At 41.4% G+C, this 20,996-nt stretch overlaps 1 protein-coding gene across 1 annotated transcript in view; it reads right to left on the bottom strand.

Annotated features, from left to right (window-relative positions):
- Positions 1–20,996, bottom strand: part of Rgs20 (regulator of G protein signaling 20) — a 118,451-nt gene that overhangs the window by 2,289 nt on the left and 95,166 nt on the right. Inside the window, 3 exon segments of the mRNA XM_028773398.1 lie at positions 953–1,187; positions 7,812–7,895; positions 14,499–14,650. Coding sequence (XP_028629231.1) covers positions 953–1,187; positions 7,812–7,895; positions 14,499–14,650 — 471 coding nt within the window.

The raw sequence follows: 20,996 nt of genomic DNA, 5'->3' as shown, positions 1-20,996 counted from the left end.
TTGTTGACTCTTGGGATGAAGTCCAAGTGTACCAGCCTCAAGGTTATGCTTTTGAGCCCATGGTCACCTAATCCCTGTAATTTCCAGCTCTATTTTACTATTTAGCTCAGAAGGAGTCTGAACCACTTGGGATTTAAAGGAAAGAGCTAGAATGCCCTTGTTTCCTCTTTCTGGGACAGACTTTTCATCTGCTTTGCCTGATGAAGCCCTCTAGAAGATCCTCATAGTAAGCCAGAACACCATCTAGTGCGGAGTCCTGACACAGAGCCAAACTGGTAGTTTCTACTGCAGAAAACTTAAAAATTTCTTTAGTTCTCAAACAAGGCACAGACAGTACCTCTTTCTGTATAATTTTGCCATGAAGACGTTCCCTTTTCTAGGCCTGCTGCTGTTCACCACAGCTCTGACAGTTTGCTGGCACCCTGCATTGCAGAAGCACTGGCTGTTGCTCATGTACCACAGCCCTCTCCCCCTGGGCTCAGCTAGTCCTAGCCCCAGGATGCTCTCATTTCCTTGAGCTTCTGGTAATTTCCTTTTCTTTATCCTTTGTCCATCTTTATCCTCTCTTCCTCATCAAAATTTTTCTCAAGATAGTAAGATAATTTTATTTATATGGTACTATGTTTTTAAACAACGGGAGGACTGGAGAAGTCTGACTCAGCATGTGAGCAGCCCTGGGTTTACCCTTAGAACCACAAAACAAAGGAACCCCAGTGTCAGTATGAGAGCTCCTGGACTCCTCTGTGAAAAACAAATCTGCTGAGAATTATAAATGCTTTTTCTAGGAAAAATACCAAAAAAAAAATGCTTCATACATTTTCAGGGTCTGCTGGATGGGTCTGAATGATATTGAGTGGGCAGAGCCCAGGACTTCGCAAGCAGCAGGTGACCAAACACAAGACACAGGCAACTTAGCAATGGTTCTAATGAGACATGTTCTGTGGACACATACCTCTTTAGGAGACAGAATAGAAATGTAGTCTTCATATATTATTCTTGCTTTTTCCTCAATAGTGCTTTTATTAGCTTCCCTTTTCAGTTCCTCACAGGCCATCCAGAAAAGCATGTTTTCTTCACTGAATTCTGTTCGAAGAAATTCCCGGAATGCATTTCTCCCAGCTGGAGTGACCATGAGGTTGTCAAAAGACTGGGCCCAGGCACAGACTTCTTCCAGAGTGGGTGTCGGACTGAGCAGTGGCCAAAGGAAAAGGAAGAAAGGGAAGATGTTACTAGTGGTGAATCCAGCTGTTGCCACATAGCTTTCCATGTCTGATGTAAAATACACAAATGTTTGGCCCATTTGGGAAGGAAGAGCACCATTTTTACTTCCTTAAGCCTTTGTCAAAACACAAGATGGATGCCTGTGAATGGCTTTGCAGCTAATGGCTCTGCTGGTGCTAAAGGCATGGAGCACCATACCCAGTGCACTATGATGTTTTGACCAATCTTATGGCCATATGTTTTTTACATATGGGCACATCTGACAATACTTTTAAATTACAGGAATGAAAAATCCACTTCTCAATTATTCTTGATGGAACTAAGTCACACTTCCCAAAGGCCCATTAGAACATGTAATGTCTACTAATACTCCTCAAGGTTCATGTAACATTTGTGAGAGATAAAAGAATATAAATAATACATATCTAAGCCATGAGGGATGGTAATGAAATGATCAGCTAGGAATGTGTCCTTGGCTAGAACATCATTCACTAAGGGAAACCATTCATCCTGAGAGAAGGGCTGGACTTGACTTTGGGCTTACTGGTAGTCTTTGAGTTTATTTTAACTGTACTGAGATCAGAAAAAGCTTAAATAATAGTGATCCCTAATATATTGTCTTTTCATAGGTCCATATTTGTATGTTTCCCTGAAAAATATATTCTATGGCTTTAATTTTTTTTTATATAAAATGACCAATTCATTGTCTTCTGTGACTTGCTTTTTCCTCCTTATTAAGTCTCTGAGATTTATCTGCTCTGTGAGTAGGACTCCAATCTCACTCTCTGCTTTTGTACAGATTTTGGTATTGCTGGTAACAGGAGTCTTTTAAATATCATATAGATGAGGAACAATATACTTCTGAACTGCTTTGTGGAAGTGGTCTACAAAACCTTATGGGTATAATGTTGATTCTGAATACAATGTTAACTGAATTGTGTCACCCAAAAGCAGTCCAAATGCCAAGACTATAACCTTAATTAGAAATAGTTTTTTGGGCTGCAGAGATGGCTTAGTGGTTAGGAGCACTGACTTCTCTTCCAGAAAACCTGAGTTTGATTCCCAGTATCTACATGGTGGCTTATAACCATCCATAACTCCAGTTCAAGAGGACCCTCTCTGGCCTGCTTGGGCACTAGGCATTCATGTGGTGCACAGACATACATGCAGGCAAAACATCTACCTGTATATCTAAAAATAAATTATTAAAAAGAAAAAAGAAATGGGTTGATGCATTTCTGGTCTTGGAACTGTGATATAAAATTTTTCTGATGTTTTAGACTATGGAAGGAAGACTAGGTTCGAGGCTAGCCTGCTCTATATAGTGAGTCTCAGCTCAAAACAAACCTTTTTTTTTGGGGGGGGTTCGAGACAAGGTTTCTCTGTGTAGCCCTGGCTGTCCTGGAACCCACTCTGTAGACTAGGCTGGCCTCGAACTCAGAAATCTACCTGCCTCTGCCTCCCAAGTGCTGGGATCAAAGGCGTGTGCCACCACTGCCCGGCTAAAACAAAACTTTTTAAAAAGGGATCTGATGATAGCTCAGTGGTAGAACATTGCTTAGCATGTACAAGGCCCTGGATTTGATCCCTGGCACTATCCCAAACCTAAATAATACAAACAAAAAACAAACATAAGAAAAGCAAAAGCAAATTTTATGAGGAAATGCTTAGAAAACTGCTATAAATGTTTTTTGTATGGTTGAAATTGTTTTTCAGATTACCAAATGTTGTTTTTATACAAGATGTGAAACTTGTTTTAGCATAAACTATAGGTAGTTAATTTGTCTAATTCTTCATCCCTTAGGGATATCCATGTGGTAGCAGGTTTGGGAATTTCTTACTCTAGAAACATTTGCTTACATGTTTGGGAACTATTATATTAGTTACATGTAAGTTCTTTTACCCTTAGCAAGCTAAATTCTTTAGCATTTTAATAATGATCCCACACAGACACCTCTATGGAGTCCATTTTGTGCATATGAGTGTCAAGAGGCAGTAGAGAATAGAATAGAGGGTAGAGACAGACTCTGGTCAGACTGTCTGCGTTTAAAAGTGAGCAACATGATTTTTCCAGTGCCATACTAGTCCTGATAAAGCATACGTCATGATCTGTGGTAATCAAGAAAAAGGGACACTTCCAGGTGGACACAGCTTGCCAAGGAAAATGTAGACTATGTTTCCTCTTGCCTGTTGTCCTGGGAAGAGCACAGCCAGCAGAAGGCAGCTCTGATCCTCATCAATTTGGAGGCTGGGGACCAAGTATTTACTCTTGAATACTGAGAACCAATGTTCTATTTTATAAAACAGCTGTGAAGGTGGCAGAAGGGAGTATCTGGGGGGCCTGCCAAGGCGTCCCACTGAACAATCAAGCCATGTGACAGGCCTAGTACAAAAACAAGTTTATTGGGGGAAGGGAGCCAGGAAGCAGAGTGGGAACCTGGAAAGGAGTAGAGACAGGAAAGGGCACAGAGAAGGATAGAGAGAGGAGAGAGAAATAGGGTCTTTCTTTCTCTTTTCTTTCTCTTTAGGGAAGAGGTTAGCCAGGGGCTTGTAGGAAAGGGGTGGAGGAGTAGATGAGGAGGTGGGGGGAGACAGACAGACAGAGAGAGAGAGAGAGAGAGAGAGAGAGAGAGAGAGAGAGAGAGAGAGAGAGAGAGAGAGAGAGAAACAGGCCTTATACTCAAGCTAGGCTTACAACTGGCTGTTGAAAGGTAACTGTTTCTGACCCACACTTTGTCTCCATATTTGCTCCCATGAGTATTTTGTTACTCATTCTAAGAAGGACTGAAGCACCCACACTTTAGTTTTCCTTCTTCATGAGCTTCATGTGGTCTGTGAGTTGTATCTTGGGTATTGTGAGCTTTTGGGCTAATATCCAATTATCAGTGAGTGTATAACATGTGTATTCTTTTGTGACTAGGTTACCTCACTCAGGATGATATTTTCTGGTTCTATCCATTTGCCTAAGAATTTTTCAAATTCATTGTTTTTAATAGCTGAGTAGTATTCCATTGTGTAAATATAACACATTTTCTGTATCCATTCCTCTGTAGAAGGACATCTGGGTTCTTTCCAGCTTCTGGCTCTTATAAATAAGGCTGCTATGAATATAGTGGAGCATATGTCCTTGTTATATGTTGGAGCATCTTCTGGGTATATGCCCAGGTGTGGTATAGCTGGGTCCTCAGGTAATGCTATGTCCAATTTTCTGAGGAACCACCAGACTGATTTCCAGAGTGGTTGTACCAGCTTGCAATCCCACCAACAATGTAGAAGTGTTCCTCTTTCTTCACATCCTCAACAACATCTGCTATCAGCTGAATCTTAGCCATTCTGACTGGTGTGAGATGGAATCTCAGGGTTGTTTTGATTTGTATTTCCCTGATGACTAAGGATATTGAACATTTCTTTAGGTGCTTCTCAGCCATTTGAGTTTCCTCAGTTGAGAATTCTTTGTTTAGCTCTGTACCCCATTTTTATTAGGGTTATTTGGTTGTCTGGAGTCTAATTTCTTGAGGTCTTTGTATATATTGGGTGCTAGCTCTCTATCGGATGTAGGATTGGTAAAGATCTTTTCCCAATCTGTTGGTTGCTGTCTTGTCCTATTGACAGTGTCCTTTGCCTTACAGAAGCTTTGCAATTTTATGAGGTTCCATTTGCCAATTCTTGATCTTAGAGCATATGCCATTGGTGTTCTGTTCAGGAACTTTTCCCCTGTGCCCAAGTATTCGAGGCTCTTCCCCACCTTCTCTCCTATTAATTTCAGTGTATCTGATTTTATGTGAAGGTCCTTTATCCACTTGGACTTAAGCTTTGTACAAGGAGATAAGAATGGATCTATCTGCATTCTTCTACATGCTGACCTCCAGTTGAACCAGCACCATTTGTTGAAAATGCTGTCCATTTTCCACTGGACAGTTTTAGCTCCTTTGTCAAAGATCAAGTGACCATAGGTGTGTGGGTTCATTTCTGGGTCTTCTATTCTATTCCATTGATCCTCCTGCCTGTCTCTGTACTAATACCATGCAGTTTTTATCACTATTGCTCTGTAGTACAGCTCTAGAGGGGTTGTCTGGAGACTGTTCCAACTGAATATCCATCCCATGTGCAGTCACCAAAGGTAGATGCTGATGTGGATGTCAGGAAGTGCATGTTGACAGAAGCCTGATATAGCTGTTTCCATAGAGGTCTGCTAGAGCCTGACATATATAGAGGAGGATGCTCACAGCTAACCATTGAATTGATCATGGGGTTCCCAATGGAGGAGTTAGAGAGAAGACTGAAGGAGTGGAAAGGGTTTGCGACCCCATGGGGAGAGCAACAATACCAACCAACCAGAGCTCCCTGGGTCTAAACCACCAGGCTGGGAACATATAAGGAGGGACTCATGGCTCTAGTTGTTTATGTAGAGGAGGATGGCTTTGTTGGGCATAGGTGGGAGAGGAAGTCCTTGGTCCAGTGAAGGCTGGATGTCCCAGTGTGGGAGAAATCGAGGGAGGGGAGGTGGGAGTGGGTGGGTGGCTGGGGGTACATCCTCATAGAAGCAGGAGGAGAGGGGATGGGATAGGGGGTTCCTGGGTGGGTGGGGGGAAATGGGGAAATATAAATTAAATATCCAATTTAAAAAAAAGAAAGAAAGGTAACTGTTGGGTGGAGCATAGAGAAACTGCTAGCAAATGTAATGTTAAGTTTACCAAAAAATTTACAACAAATAGAGTTACATGTGGTAAATGCAACTAAGTATGAATAACTAGTTCTTCAGCAGATAACATCAAGTGCATCTAAGTAAGTACATGCTACCTGGTACCTGAGCAGATCTTCAGTGAGAGAAAAGATTTATAGGCCTGGGGCTACAGCTCCATGGAGAGGCACCTGCTTAGCTCTATGAGCATCTGTAGTGGGATAGTCTCCCCCGCCTCCGCAACATTTACCATAAACTCAGTAATTTGGAAGGAGCTAATGTGGGAGCAGTAAGGAGAGGAAGAAGAGAAGGAAGAGGAGGAGCTAGGTAGAGGCAGGATGTAGGAGCCATGGAGAACCACATGTCTAGGACCATCATGGGTAACAACTTATATCATAAGGTTAGATATTGGGAAACACCTCTGATTGTGTGTCCATCTTGTTTATTGAGTATTACCAAACATATAAAGCCTTTGGATAATCTTTAAGCATTAGAGTCTCATTTCTACTGGGTACCGCGTGAATGGCGGGATGGTCTGGGCTCAGCCCAGCCTTGTGGAGACAGCATAGTAGACTGGCAGAGCCATCTCCCATGCTGGCATCTCGTGGGTGGCAGGGCCAGTGTTTCTGACTGGTCGTTTCTAGCTGTGGTGTGTGTGTGGTCTCTGGCCGGTGAACATGGCGGCAGAGCTAAGTAGAGCCGCCACTGCTTAGTCAGCCCAAGAAATAGCCTTTTTAAAAATATTATCTTAACAAACATTTGCACCAAAAAGCTGGTATTTTATCACTCTCTGTTTATTAATTGGATGTGACTTAGAACAAAGCAAGACCAAACTACACTGGACACAATTGCCCTGTTACAAGTGCCTTGCTTCCCTTCATTGGCTTAGCTACAAAAACTGTTATTAACCCTGCTTTACACACACACAAAATGGAGATAGAATATGGCCATTATTAAGCCAAGCCTGCAGGTTGACATACAGCTTTCTGCACCCTGTCCTAATGTTTGGGGGCTGTGGCACAGAATTTATTGCCCTGGGGTCTGTGAGACACCTGCTACTCTGACAAAGTCATGTACTGTGGAAGTGGAGCAGGGGTCTTGCTGTGTCTCCCAGACTTTGAAAACCTGGGCAAATACACATAAGATAAAGATGAAAGGAAGTTTACTTAACCTGGACGGGCTGTTAACCTGTCTGCAAAAATAGACAAGTTCATATAAAACTATGTAAACAATGCTATTTGTATATTTGTTAATGTATACAGTTATAAAGGGATACTATTAAGACCAGGAATAAAGGAGCTGGAGAGATAACTCCTCGGTTAGTAGCACTGGCTGCTCCTGCACACTAGGGATTGATTTCAAGCACCCATGTGATGGCTCACAACTTTCTGTAATCCCAGGCCCAAAGGACCCAATATCCTATTTTGGTATCCACAGGCACCAGGCATGCACCTAGTGAACATACATACATACATACATACATACATACATGTATGCAAGCAAAACACTCGTATACATGAAATAAGTATTTTAAAAAGAACAAGATAAGGAATAGATATAAGAATAGTTAAAGGAAGATAAGTTAATAGGAAATTTGGTAAGAGAAATAAAACAGTCAAGGGCAGAAATATAAAAATAAAAGTAATACAAAGTTGGGTTGTCAAGAAGGATCAACTTCTATTTGTGATTCACCATTGGAACTGAAGAGTGGGTTGACTTTTCTTCCCTGTTATGAAATAAGTGAAAAGGAATTCTGCAGAGGAAATTCAAAGCCACACTGAGATTTGATGTTACTAAATGGTAGTTATGGGAAAATGCCCATGTTCTGTGAAACTTACAATGCCAAAAGCAAAAAGGGGATGCTGGCACCTCTGTCACTACAGTGAGCTGATCAAGTGCAAGAGCTCACCTTTCTTCCCAGGCTGGAATGGCTGCTCTGAGTTCATGAGAAGCTCTCTGGGGTCTCTGGTCTTCTTGGTTTCTGACAGTGAGGCTGTAAGGAACAAGACAATTAATTATGTGTTGACTAAGATGTTTGAAGGAGCATATTTTCTAAATGAATATTTTAAAAGGCAATTTTAGATACTCAGACAGAATTGCATTTTTTTAAACAATGTGACCCTAAATGTTGTTTTTAAGAAAACCAAAAGCAGCCAAGTGGTGGTGGTGCACGCCTTTAATCCCAGAACTTGGGAGGCAGAGACAGGCAGATTTCTGAGTTCGAGGCCAGCCTGGTCTACAGAGTGAGTTCCAGGACAGCCAGGACTACACAGAGAAACCCTGTCTCAGAAAAACAAAAACAAAACAAAAAAACCAAAAAAAACCAAAAGCAGGCTGGAGAGATGGCAGAGTGGTTAAAACACTTTTTAACAGAGAATCCAGGTTCAGTTCCCAGTACTCATGTGGAGGCAATGTTCCAGGGGATTGGATATCTTCTTCTGTCCTTGATAGACACCAGTCACACATGCAGTACAGTAACATATATGCAGGCCAAACATACACATAAAAATAAAAATATATTTTTATTAACAATAAAGAAAACAAGCCAGGGGTGGTGACACACACCTTTAAAACCAGCATTTGGAAGGCAAAGGGCAGAGGCAATGGGGACGTGGGGGGCTGGTGAGAGGGTAAAATGCCAGAACGCTCTATACCCACAGCTGTAAGGCAGATGATTCCTTCCTACCAGCTGACGAAATTTTGGTCTGTTTTCCTGGGCAGCTGGACCAGTACACCCTCCTCCGAGAATGTCTTAGATCTTTGCTAAACAGTTGTTAGCTTAGTGGGTAAGACATGATTTTGGATTTGCATTTCACTACTGACTGGTGGTGCTGAGCTTCTTTCCTTATATTATTATCTGTCACACATTTTCTCTGAAGACCTGTGTTTTTCTATTTAAATATCAGTTTATCTTCTACTTTCAAGATGTCTGGCTTTATGCATTTTAAAGATTTTATTTTTATGTACATGGGTGTTCTGCCTGTATTTGTGTCTGTGTATCAAATGCAAGCATGCTGGGTGTCTGCAGAGGTCAGAAGAGGGCATTGGGTGGATCCCTTGGCACCAGTGTTCCAGGTGCTTGTGAGCTGCTGTGTGGACGCTGGGAGCCGAGCCCGTGTCCTCCGTAAGCCAGTGCTCTTGATTGTGGCAGCCTTATATATTTTATCTTATTTGCTCTGTATATTTTAGATACGAACTCTAATGATACTTATTTTTCATGGACTTTATATTCTTTTTTACTCATCATTTTAATAATGGCTCTTTAGGACTTTTGAGGTGTTTTCAGCATCTAAACATAGGGAGGATTTTCTCTCTTCTGTTGCAAGTTCTAGGCTCTATTTCTATGCTTCCTTTTAGCTGATGCCCACAACACAATAATAAACAGTGGTAGCAACTGTGATGTCCTTGTCTTACTCTTGACTTTAGCAGGTACATTTCTGCATTTCAACAGTTTAAAATAAAGTTTCATACTGAAGACTGAACCTAGGGCTTCCTGCATGCTTAGTACGTGTTCGCCACTGAACAGTCCCATCTACCTCTAAAGATACAATTTTATCATTCATAATTGAGGCCTTTTGTTTTGCTATGATATTTTTAGTGTTTCTGGTCATTTTCCTATGCATCTCCTTAACACTTTATTTTATAAAAAGTCTTTCAGCCTGCTTTTAGCAATCAGCTTTTAAAGCTTTAGCTAGGGATGGGGAGGGAGAGAGGGAGGAAGGAAGGAAGGGGGAGAAGGAGGGACAGAGAGAGAGAAAGAGAGAGAGATTTTTCTGTAAAGGCAAAATCATTAAATATTCAGGAATCCTTTTGACTTATTTCTTTTATGATGCTAAGGCTAAAGCATTTCAATAAATAATGGGTTTTAAAAATGAAACAAAACAAAACAAAACAAAAAAGAACCCTTGAGAGGCACTGGAGCTGCATCCTGTCTGGGGGAACATTTATCCTGCCTGACTTCCTGGCTTCTTTGTAAGCAGAACACATGAGTGCACAGTGAGTCTGAAAGAGCAAAGAGAAACGGAATTGTGACTTTGACACAAGGCTACAAAGAGAATTGGAAGTTATACTGTGAACCAAATCATGCAAAATTTACTCACACTTTGACATTTTCCCCATCTTATTTTGCTAAAGCAGAAATAGTTTAAAGGGGACGGTGCACTCCAGGGAAAAGCACAGAGGATATTCTCGTGGTTCACTTGGTTAATGGGGTCTACTGTGGCTGTCACCCTAGAGGAGGGTGAGGACCACAAGCCAGATCAGTGCTTGGCATTACCTTAGCAACACAGTATTAGACTCAGGGACTTCCATTTTCAGTGAGAAAGGAGGGGGACGGACACCCTCCAGTTTAAAATTAAAGTTTAGCACTTTATTAGCGTATTCTAATTATACATACTGATATTTCACATATGCATGTAATGTATGCTGATCATGTTCACCTGTCACCCTCCCTTGTCCTCTTCTTGCTCTCATGGACCCCCTCCGCTTTCCAACCCGTCTGTCTACTCACATGCCCCTTTTACTGCTTGGCGGCCCAGCGAGTTACAGTTCCTTACATAAACATGGGTGAAGCACTATTACAGAAGCAGTTCACCAGTGGCTAAAACATTTATATTTTAGAGAATAAAAATTGGAGTGCTTCCCTTTATTAGAGGACTGGTATTCTGAGAAAAATATCATTGGAGCTGAGAAAATTAGTGCTAGTTCTCTTTCTAGAAAATTTGTTCTAGCCGGGCGTTGGTGGTGCATGCCTTTAATCCCAGCACTTGGGAGGCAGAGGCAGGTGGATTTCTGAGTTCGAGGCCAGCCTGATCTACAGAATGAGTTCCAGGACAGCCAGGGCTATACAGAGAAACCCTGTCTTGAAAAACCAAAAAAAAAAAAAAAAATTTGCTCTACTATGTATACCAACACAAACATCTCTTAAGAGAATGCTGGAAAAAAAAAGACAGGAAAAATGTTGTTTTCCAGTGATGGGAAAACAACACATTATATTTTGGGATAATTATGAATCTATTAATTTTAGAGGAGAATTCTTCTCAACCCACATACTTTGTTGTGTACTCCTACTCTCTACCTTAGGGAGAACCATCAAGCTCAATTTGTTCATCATTCTTGCCCATAGTGACGCTACTGTGCACACCTACACATTTGGATGTCATCTAAGAGTTATTTTACTACATTCATTTCTCTGTAATTGCTTTCCCACTGTAGCAAATGAGTTGAAATGACAAAGGCATGAAGACACCATGAGGCATAATCCACTGACTTCATGTTTGTGAACTAGAGAACTACTTTGCATTTTTCTTTTGGAGACTAATGATGTGTTTTCTGCACGTGCCTCACTTTTTATTAGGTGGCTTTCTAGGCACATATTTAGGAGGGTATATATTCAACTTGCTTTTTTTTTTTTTTTTTTTTTTTTTTTTTTAGATAGGGTTTCTCTGTAGTCATGGCTGTCCTGGAACTCTGTATGTAGACCATACTAGCCTTGAACTCACAGAGATCTGATTCTGCTTCTCCAGGTGCTGGTATAAGAGGTGTATGCCACTATGTCAAGCTTACATTTATCTTAATCTTGTTGGCAGGAACACATGTAGATATCTTTTCTGTGTTATTTTGTTGGCTTGCTTTTCATTTAGTAATTTATTTTATGTCGTGAAACTCTTCATATATTCTGGATCTGAATTCTTTATTAAGGATATTTTAATTATCTTGTCTAGGTATGTCTTACCTTTTTTTTTCTTTTACTACTTATCTCTGTGTGTGAGAATATATGTGTATGTGTGTGCACATGAATGCCAGAGGATAAAATCAAGTGGCATTCCTCAGGAGCTACCTACCTTCAGTGTTTGTTTGTTTGTTTGCTTGCTTGCTTGCTTGTTTGAGACAGAGTCTCTCATTGGTTAAAGCTAAGCCAGTGAGCCCCAAGGAACTGTCAGCCTGTTTCCACAGATGCTATGATACAAGTCTGGGGTTATAGCCATGCCAAATTTAGGATTCATTTTGTTTCTTCTTTTCCTTCTCTTTGCTCTTGCCCTTCCCCTTCCTCTCCCCCTCCCTTCCCCTTCCTCTTCTTCATCTTCTTTTTCTTACTCTTCCTTCTCCTTTTAAGTCATTTTATTTCATTTTTTTAAATCTTTTTTTTTTTTTTTTGCTTTTTTTTGAGACAGGGTTTCTCTGTGTAGTTCTGGTTGTCCTGGAACTCACTCTGTAGACTAGGCTGGCCTCGAACTCAGAAATCCGCCTGCCTCAGCCTCCCAAGTGCTGGGAATAAAGGCGTGCACCACCACCGCCCGGCAAAATCTTTTTTTCTAAAGCATATTTCAACTTATTTATCTTTATTTTATGTATATTGGTGTTTCGTCTGCATGCATGTCTATATGAGGGTGATTTCCTGGCTTCTCCCTACAACTGGAGTTACAAAGATTTGTGAGTTGCCGTCTAGGTGCTGGGAATTAAACCTGGTCCTTTGGAAGAACAATTATCTCTCCAGCTCCAGGGGATTTTTTTCATTGTAGTTACTGTTTTTATTTTCAAAAAATAATCTTTTTCTATTGTAGAAGCCAGAGGGGCAAGGACACCACAAGAAAATCCATAGAATCAACTAATCTGAGCTAATAGGAGCTCACAGAGACTGAACCAACAGTCAGGGAGCCTGCATGGGTCTTACCTAGGCCCTCTGCACATATGTTATGGTTGGGTAGCTTGCACTTCTTGTGGGACTCCTAACAGTGGGGCAGGGCTGTCTTTGAGTCTTTGCCTGCTTTTGGGACTCTTTTCCTCTTGTGGGGTCGTCTCATCTAATGCGATATGGTATGTTTGGTTGATGTCCATGGGAGGATTGCCCTTTTCTGAAAGGAAATGAAGTGGGGGCCTGAGAGGACTGGGAGGAAAGGAGGGAAAGGACTACAGTCTAAATATAATATGAAAGAGGGGGGGGGAGAAAGCTTTTCAGTATCAAAGTGATAAAGACACTGTATTACATTTTCTTCTTGGCCTTTAAGCCACTTGGAATTTATCTTGGGTCTTATGTTATTTTTTCCAAGATGAGGACTTGAGGGGCTGGAGAGATGGCTCAGTGGTTAAGAGCACAAGCTGCTCTTTCAGAGGTCTTGGGTTTAATTCCCAGCACCAACATAGCAGTTCATACATATCTATAACTCCAATTCCAGTGGATCTGGAACCTTCAGACATACATGTAGGTAAAACAATGCTCATAAAATAAAAATAAATAAATAAATAAATAAATAAAGATGAGGACTTGATATGTTGCCCAAGGCTAGCCTCTATTTCTTGTCCAGGAACTCAGTCAAACCTCCTGCCTCAACCTCTCAAGTAGCTGGAATAATAATTTTATACCACCCTGCCTAGACTTGCTTTACATTTCAAAGTAGATTTGTACATAATATGTATATAATGTATATATAAATCATCTATATTTGGATACCAGTGGGTGAAAGCTATTGTAGCTGTTAACCTTAGTTTGATCCCTGGAACCCATGTAAATGTGGAAGGAGAGAATCAATTCCAGAGTTTTTTTTCTGACTTCCACACATGGGCTGTGCCACACAAGCCCACATATACACATCATGTGTGAGCAACACATCTACATACAATAACGATCATGGTAGACTTGAAATTTCCTTTTTTTTTTTGTTTTTTTTTTGGTTTTTTTTTTTTTTTGGTTTTTTGACATGGTTTCTCTGTGTAGCCCTGGCTGTCCTGGAACTCACTCTGTAGACCAGGCTGGACTTGAACTCAGAAATCTGCTTGCCTCTGCCTCCCAAGTGCTGGGATTAAAGGCATGCACCACCACTGCCCGGCAAGACTTGCAATTTCTAAGTGATGCTTAATTTGGCTGTCACTAAGCCTAACATTATGTGCCAGTGAAATGGATACTTTACATTCAAGCCTCTGTGTCTTTCACATACATCCTTCTGGTTTTCTCTTTACTAAGCAAAGTTGATTATATATTTTTAAAATTTCTGTCTCTATTTTTAAGTATATAATTTGTCATTTATCTTTAGGAAAAAACAAAACTAGCAACATGAAAGCAAAATCTGATAAAAATCCAGGCTTTAAAACCTTCATTTTAAAGATAAATTTTCAATTCCATATCCTCCACAAAGCCATTAGATAAAATGAAGGCCTTTTTAGACATCTGTGAGTGTTTCTACCCAAATGTTAACTTGTGCTCATAACTGTTTTACATGTTCTCTAGTTGTTAATCTATGCTAGCCTTATCTGAAGTGTTGATAACTTTCTCAACATGTAGTCCTTTGCTACATATATATGTATCTATGTCTTTCCCAGGCACCTAGTAGCTGTTTAAAACATTTTTGCAGGCCAAACATGGCACAAGCCTGTAATCTTAGCATGTGGGGAATAAAGACGGTGGTGGGGGCTAGGGGATGGGGGGTGAGGTGTCTGTATTAGGAGTTGAATGTCTTCCTTGACCACAAACAAAGGTTATGAGGGCAGCCTGGGCTACAAACAAGTCAAACCAAAACCCACATGCTACATGTATCATATACAGACTGTACTCAAAGGCCCCCTCCCAATCAGCACTTTAGTCAAAAGCTCCCAACTTTACCAAGAACAGCTGCAGCAGCAGCACCAGCAAAAGCAGCAAGCATTGGAGCCTCGGCCACCTATGCCCTGCTGCTGGCTTGGGACAGAGTCCTGAGTCTCACTTCCGCTGCACATCTGCCGCATCCGCATTTCTGTCTGCTCGGATCCCACAGGCTGCAAAGGAAAAAGATCGGTTAGACTTAGATTTAGTGTTCTTGTGTCTTAAACCCAGGTTTTCATTTGTTTGGCTCACAGGGAAGACACCACGTGATAACATCCAGACCATTTTTGCAAACTGATGAAATGTGCTTAGACTCTGATGATACCGTATTTAAAAGCAGAGTTAAAGGAACAAAGTATGAAGTTCCAGGAGTAAAATGGAGCACAGGCTTGTCCTTAGGTAGTTTACTAAGGGAGATAAACGAGTGTACAGAGGTCACTGCTTAGTTACAACCACAGAAGCATTTCTAGGCTTCGGGTTCTCTCTGAACTGAACTACAGTAGAGCAGTTACAAGGGACAGTACAACCTCACTGCCCAGGAGTCTGAGCATAGAGATGATGGATATAATCTGGGCCAAAAAGTTCAGCCACACTCACCTGCCCCCCTCAAGAACACTCAGAGGAGGTGGTGGTGCATGGCTCAGGTCTAAAGCCAGATCCATGCACCCTATTAGTATTTTCAGTAGGGATGTGGTGTTTGATTAAAAACTCTACCTTTCCTCCATCAGGATAGCACTAAGAATACTGTTTACTATGTAGCAATCGCTTAGTATTTCTCAGGAAGCCAGACATAGAGCCAGCCTAGGGCCTTCCCAGTCCTTGGAGCCACCTGTCCATGGGTTCAAAGCTATCTAACAGATCTATGACCTTCATCCTAGACTTTGTTGTTGTTCAAGATAAGAAGACCAAGTGACAAGTGGGCATACAAACAGCACAAGAAAAGAGAAATATACTCAATTTTGCTTTTGATAGCGATTACTCAATTCTTGATGGAGCTAATGGAAGCTAAAACATAAACACACACATACACACACACATCTTAAGTAGGACTTTAGAATTAAGTACTAGATTTATTTCTTTGAGTGTGATATAATCCTATATGCAATTGGATTCATTCATTCATTCATTCATTCATTCATTCATAAATGAGGTCTTGCTCATTTATGAATGTTGCTCAGGCTGGCCCTGAACTCTTGTCCTCCTCCTGCCAAAGCCTTATTTATGAAGAACGGCATCTGGGTTTTTTTCTTTTTTTAAATTAGTTTAGCATGTAAGTTTTAGAATAGCAAAAGGGAACTATCAAACGGCTTCCTGACCCTTTATATTCACAATATCAAGATGCTGCTCCATAATACCTTAACCTGGACTAAGTAGGTCAAGGTTCACAGACTGTGTAGCTTTGTTCATCAGAAGGAAGAGGCAGAGATATTTGCCAAATCCTCTATCATGTTCTATGGGAACGATTGAGAGATGGTTTTAAGACAGATTCTCAAATGTCCCTAGAGTAGAAACACCAGACATCAGGATCTCAGGTCATCTGTGGCATTGCAACAAAAACACAAACCAACAATAGCTTATTTCACTCAGGACACTGAGGCATAAGGATAAGCCAGCACAATTCCCAAAGATGTTTAGAGCTCAACATCTTCAGATAGCCATGTTCTAAAAGATTTTGATACAACTTTTGGAGACAATGAGGAGGATCCACCTTTCTCTGGGATGTCTGGCAGGTTTTCAGCATAGACTAAAGCAGTGGAGAATATGGTTAAAATCAAAATCAATGTTGTTATGTTCTTACTTTAAGCATTATTTTCCTGTAAATCAAGAAAAAAATGTTGGCGGGTGAGACACTGACTCTCCAACAGATGTAGACTATGCTCTGGATGCCTCAGCCAAGGATTGACAATCAAGCATTCGGCTAAGTCACCCTTAGAATAATACTAGCAATTTTTAAGACATTGCTTAAAGAAACTCCTAGGAAGCAATCACAACTTGTTGCTCCTTCTCCTGAAGGGCCAGCCCCAATCAGAACTGTTTTGAACACCTGGTACTGGACTGTTCGCAACCACATACACCAAGAAATTCTATCAGGATCTGATCCATTTTCAGTCAGGCCAGATCGGAACATGCCCCCGGTGGCCAAGCAAAGGGACAATGCTTTGGTGGAAAAACAGACTTTCATGTGCATGAAAGACTTGATGACTGGTGCATATTATCTCTTCAGCAGTGATTTAACCCTGCAGTTCAGCTCACCGAGTGATCCAGAGGAAACCCTCCTGTGCTGTCTCCCCTGTGGCAACAAAAAGCCAGTCTCTTCTTGCCTACTTTTAGGAGACTAGGGTTGAGCTGGCAAAGAAAGGAAAGCAGCAGAAGCAGCAGAAACAGTGGAGCAGTGATACATGAGGCAGAAACACAGGAACACTACCCTGACAAGCAGCGGATGTGGAGCTGAACAACTACAGGCTGAGCTGGAGAACTCAAGTGCTGACAGCACTGACTGCTTCAACATGGAAAGAACTACAAGTTCAGCTGCAGACTGAAGCAGAAGGAGAAAAGAGTAGTAACTATAGCAGTAGCCATAGCAACAGGAGGCAGTTAAACATTGTTAAACAGCAACCAGTATATGAGTAAGAGGGACAGAAGAAGAACAAGAGGAAGAAGAGGAGGAAGAGGAGGAGGAAGAGGGGTAGTGGGAGAAAGAGGAAGAATAAGAAGAAGAGAATGAAGAGGAAGAGGGGAGGAAGAAGAGAGGAGGAGGAAGAGGAGGAGGGAGAAAAGAAAGAGGAAGAAGAAAAGGAAGAAGGGAGAGAGGGATGAAAGAAGACAGAAAAAGAGAATAGGAAACTGAAGGATAAAAGGCTATAAAGAGCCAGAGAAGAAAAACTACAGGCCGTGGTAGTTAGAAAAGTTCAACACATCTATCAAGCTTTTGGAACCAAGGATCCTGACACCCCAGGTCTGGGTACTGTCGTAGGGCAGTGAACTATGAGAAAAAGCCGGATGCCTGGTAGAATGAGCTTTAGAACCCCAGAGCCCTGGATAACTGCTGGAATGGAAGGCGTTCAAGCTCTTCCTAGGCCTCTGGCTCTCTCAGCTTCAGCCCTCCACATTCCCTCCCACAGAGAGGCCCATGGTCATTGATCACGTAGGAGTAGCACCATTATGCAGATGAGGCATTCCCAAGCTCTCAGACCACGCCAATAGGGGTTACCTGCTGCCAGAACTTAACCCACCCCAAAACTGTATATATGGGCCAAACTCGGAAGTAAAGGTGTGCGAGATTCATCCTGTTGTCTGAGAGCTTCTGTCGCAGTCCCTCCCTCTCTTCGCTGGCCAGCCGGTGCCTCACCAGGGCACTTCAAAGAGCTGTAACACTTTTCAACCCGCTGCGGAGACACTGTGGCAGAGGCAGCATCGGACTCTCCCTGTCTGCACTCCATCCCTCCGGGACCGCTCACAGACAGAGGCAGTCGCTATTCTGTTCACACCCTGTCCTCAGCCAAGTCAGAGATCCTCGCGGTACCTCATCTGGAGACGGACCTGCATACTGTAACACTAACAGCTGAGAAATCCTGAGGTGCCAGACCTGCACATGTGCTGTAAAACTGGAGGGTATTGCTTACTGCTGCACTGCTTCTCTGTTGCACTGGCTGCTGTCAAACATGGAAATGTACAAACACTACCTAAGCCTAGTATATGAAGAGCTCCCTTCACTACCCCTGATCTCTAGGTAAACAAAAGAACTCTAGCCAGCTATTTGCTACTATTGCCTTATTTTTAAAAAGCCTTAATTGCTTTCCAGAACAGGGAAGGATTGTTACACATAATGCTCAAGAATGGTGGTTTTTCTTAGCTTTTTAAGACAGAGTCATTTTGGCCAGTGTGACAACTGAAGTCATTGCCTGGTACAGGGTGGATTTAGTTGATTTAGTTCAGAGTAACATGGAGAAGATGGAGTAGGTGATGATATAGCCTTGGTGGATGAGGCTGGATACAATGAGCATCAACAGCAAGCAGAGGAGAATCTCAGGGAAGATATTTGCTTATACACCTTTAACAAAGACCAGATTGTCCAGATTACTGAAGGCTGTGACGGAGAAGATGAAAAGGCCAGAGACCAGTAGGTACCTGTAAAAGGTGAGCCACTTGGTACAGGCAATTGTGTACCTGTATTCTCTATGTGGTGGTTTGAATAAATGTGCCCCTTCATGTGTTTGAATGTTTGGCCCATAGGGAGTGGCACTATTAGGAGGTGTGGCCTCATTGGAGGAAGTGTGGCCTTGTTAGAGGAAGTATGTCACTGAGGGGGTGGGCTTTGAGGTCTCTTATGCTAAAGCTATGCCCAGTGTGGAACACAGTCTCCTTCTGCTGCCTGTGGATCAAGATGTAGAACTCTCAGCTCCTCCAGCACTATGTCTGCCTGCAAGCTGCCATGATTCCTCCCATGATGACAATGGATTAAACTTCTGAAACTGTAAGCCAGCCCCAATGAAATATTTTCTGTTATAAGAGTTGCCTTGGTTATGGTGTTTCTTCACAACAATAAAACCCAAGCTAATCCATTATCAAAGAGTGTCATGGACAGGAGGCAGTGCTTCTGCCAAGAAGTTGTCAGCAGTAAACATCATCATCATTCACCATGGGTCCAATTCAAGATTCTAGCAGAGAAAGGGGTGCCTGAGAGTTCCCAAGCCCTCATACTTCAGTATCCACAACACAGGATTGACCTAATTAGTGCACAAAATACAAATTCATAAAAAAACACTTTGGTGTAATCTTAATTTTTTTTGCACAGCTCTTGCACATTTTTATAGACTTACTCATAAATGATTTTCAGACAATGTTGCTGCTGCAGTAACCACTTGTGCTCCACCTATTACTTCTCTGTGTTTTACTAGTTTTTGGAGTTTAAGAAATTTAATAATACTGTACTGCTCTAACTGATCTAATGGCTTTAGAAGTCCTTTTGGAGACTCTTATTTCCCACATGATCATATCATATCTCCTAATCCTTTCAAAGGTATGAGTATCTGTCTCATTTTAGTCATTTAGAAATAAAGTACCAGAATGTAGAAATACTTGTTGCACCTTTGACTTTTTCATACTATATATTCATATATATAGGAATATATATTGTTCAGGTGACCTTTCTCACATTGTATTAAGGGGTATCTACGTATTTTCAGTTGTTGATTCTGTACCATCAGAGAGTTAAATAGTACTGGCAGGATTTTGGTATTGTTATTTCTATGGCCCATCACCAAGTTTTCTAATTTTGTAAATATTTGTCCTTCCTTACCTGCCTAAAGACAATCTAGAGATGGATCAGAGGTTGCTTGCTGCTGATTGGTTATAATAACTGACATCTATAGCTAGAGCAGGAAGTAGAGGGTGGACATGGAAAGGAACAGACACAGACTGGAGCAGAGAAAGGTAGGGGACTAGCCACATGGTAGGTCATAGGCTGGATAGTAAAGTTTAAATGGTAATGGTAGCTGTGAGATTCCTCCTGCAAAAGGTCTAAGCTTTAAACTTATTTAACAGCATACATGTCTAATTTATATTGCTGGTGGGTCTGATAAAGTCCCGTGACACACACACACACACACACACACACACACACACACCATTTATGTGTATATGCCAGCATGCATATATATATATATATATTATGTCCTGGGGCATGAGGAGGCCAGTAAAGGGCCCATAGACTTGCTTACTAGACAATCATATGATCATATGGAGACATTTTCTCTATTGATACTCTCTCTTCATGGATATGTCTAGCTTTACATCAAGTTGACAAAAATAACCAGGATGCTGATGCTCTCTCTGAGCTTACTGTAGTGTATAAAGCAGTAACACAATGCTGTAGTTTCTTGCTCCATTTTTAATACTGTCTGGTGATTACACTCACTTGTACCTCTATGAGCTTAGCTTAGCTTTTCTTTATTTTATTTTTTATCTATTATTGTTGGTGGTAGTGGCTTTTTGGATACAGAGTCTTTGTAACCCTGGCTCTCCTGGAACTCTCTTTGTAGACCAGAATGGTCTCAAACTCACAAAGATCTGCCTGACTCTGCCTCTCAAGGGCTGGGATTAAAGGGCTCAATATTAGCTTTCTAATTTATAAATTCTCCCACTTTCCTTTCTCAATATTTTGTGTCTTAGTTCTTTCTGTGAATTTTTGCTTTAGAATCATGACCTACTTAATCTTCCTGTGTTATTAGTACTTCTTGTATAGTTTCCCAGAATTTGTACATATGGTTTGTCAATTGTGACATCTTAAATCATGCAAAACTTTTATAAAGAAGTGCACATAAATACATAGATTACTTCTATAAAAATTGCTAACAACTTATCAAAAATTCTCAATTAATGGGCATGAGTTTGCTAAATGGCTACGTGCTAAAATGTTTAGTGGTCGTTTACACTATACCCAGCTGAGCTGCGGTGAAATGTTTAGTGGTCATTTACACTATACCCAGCTGAGCTGCGGTGAAATGTTTAGTGGTCGTT

Source organism: Grammomys surdaster, unplaced genomic scaffold, assembly GCF_004785775.1.
Source record: "Grammomys surdaster isolate TR1022 unplaced genomic scaffold, NIH_TR_1.0 226, whole genome shotgun sequence".
Classification (NCBI taxonomy): domain Eukaryota; kingdom Metazoa; phylum Chordata; class Mammalia; order Rodentia; family Muridae; genus Grammomys; species Grammomys surdaster.
This window is presented reverse-complemented; position numbering and strand designations above follow the sequence as displayed.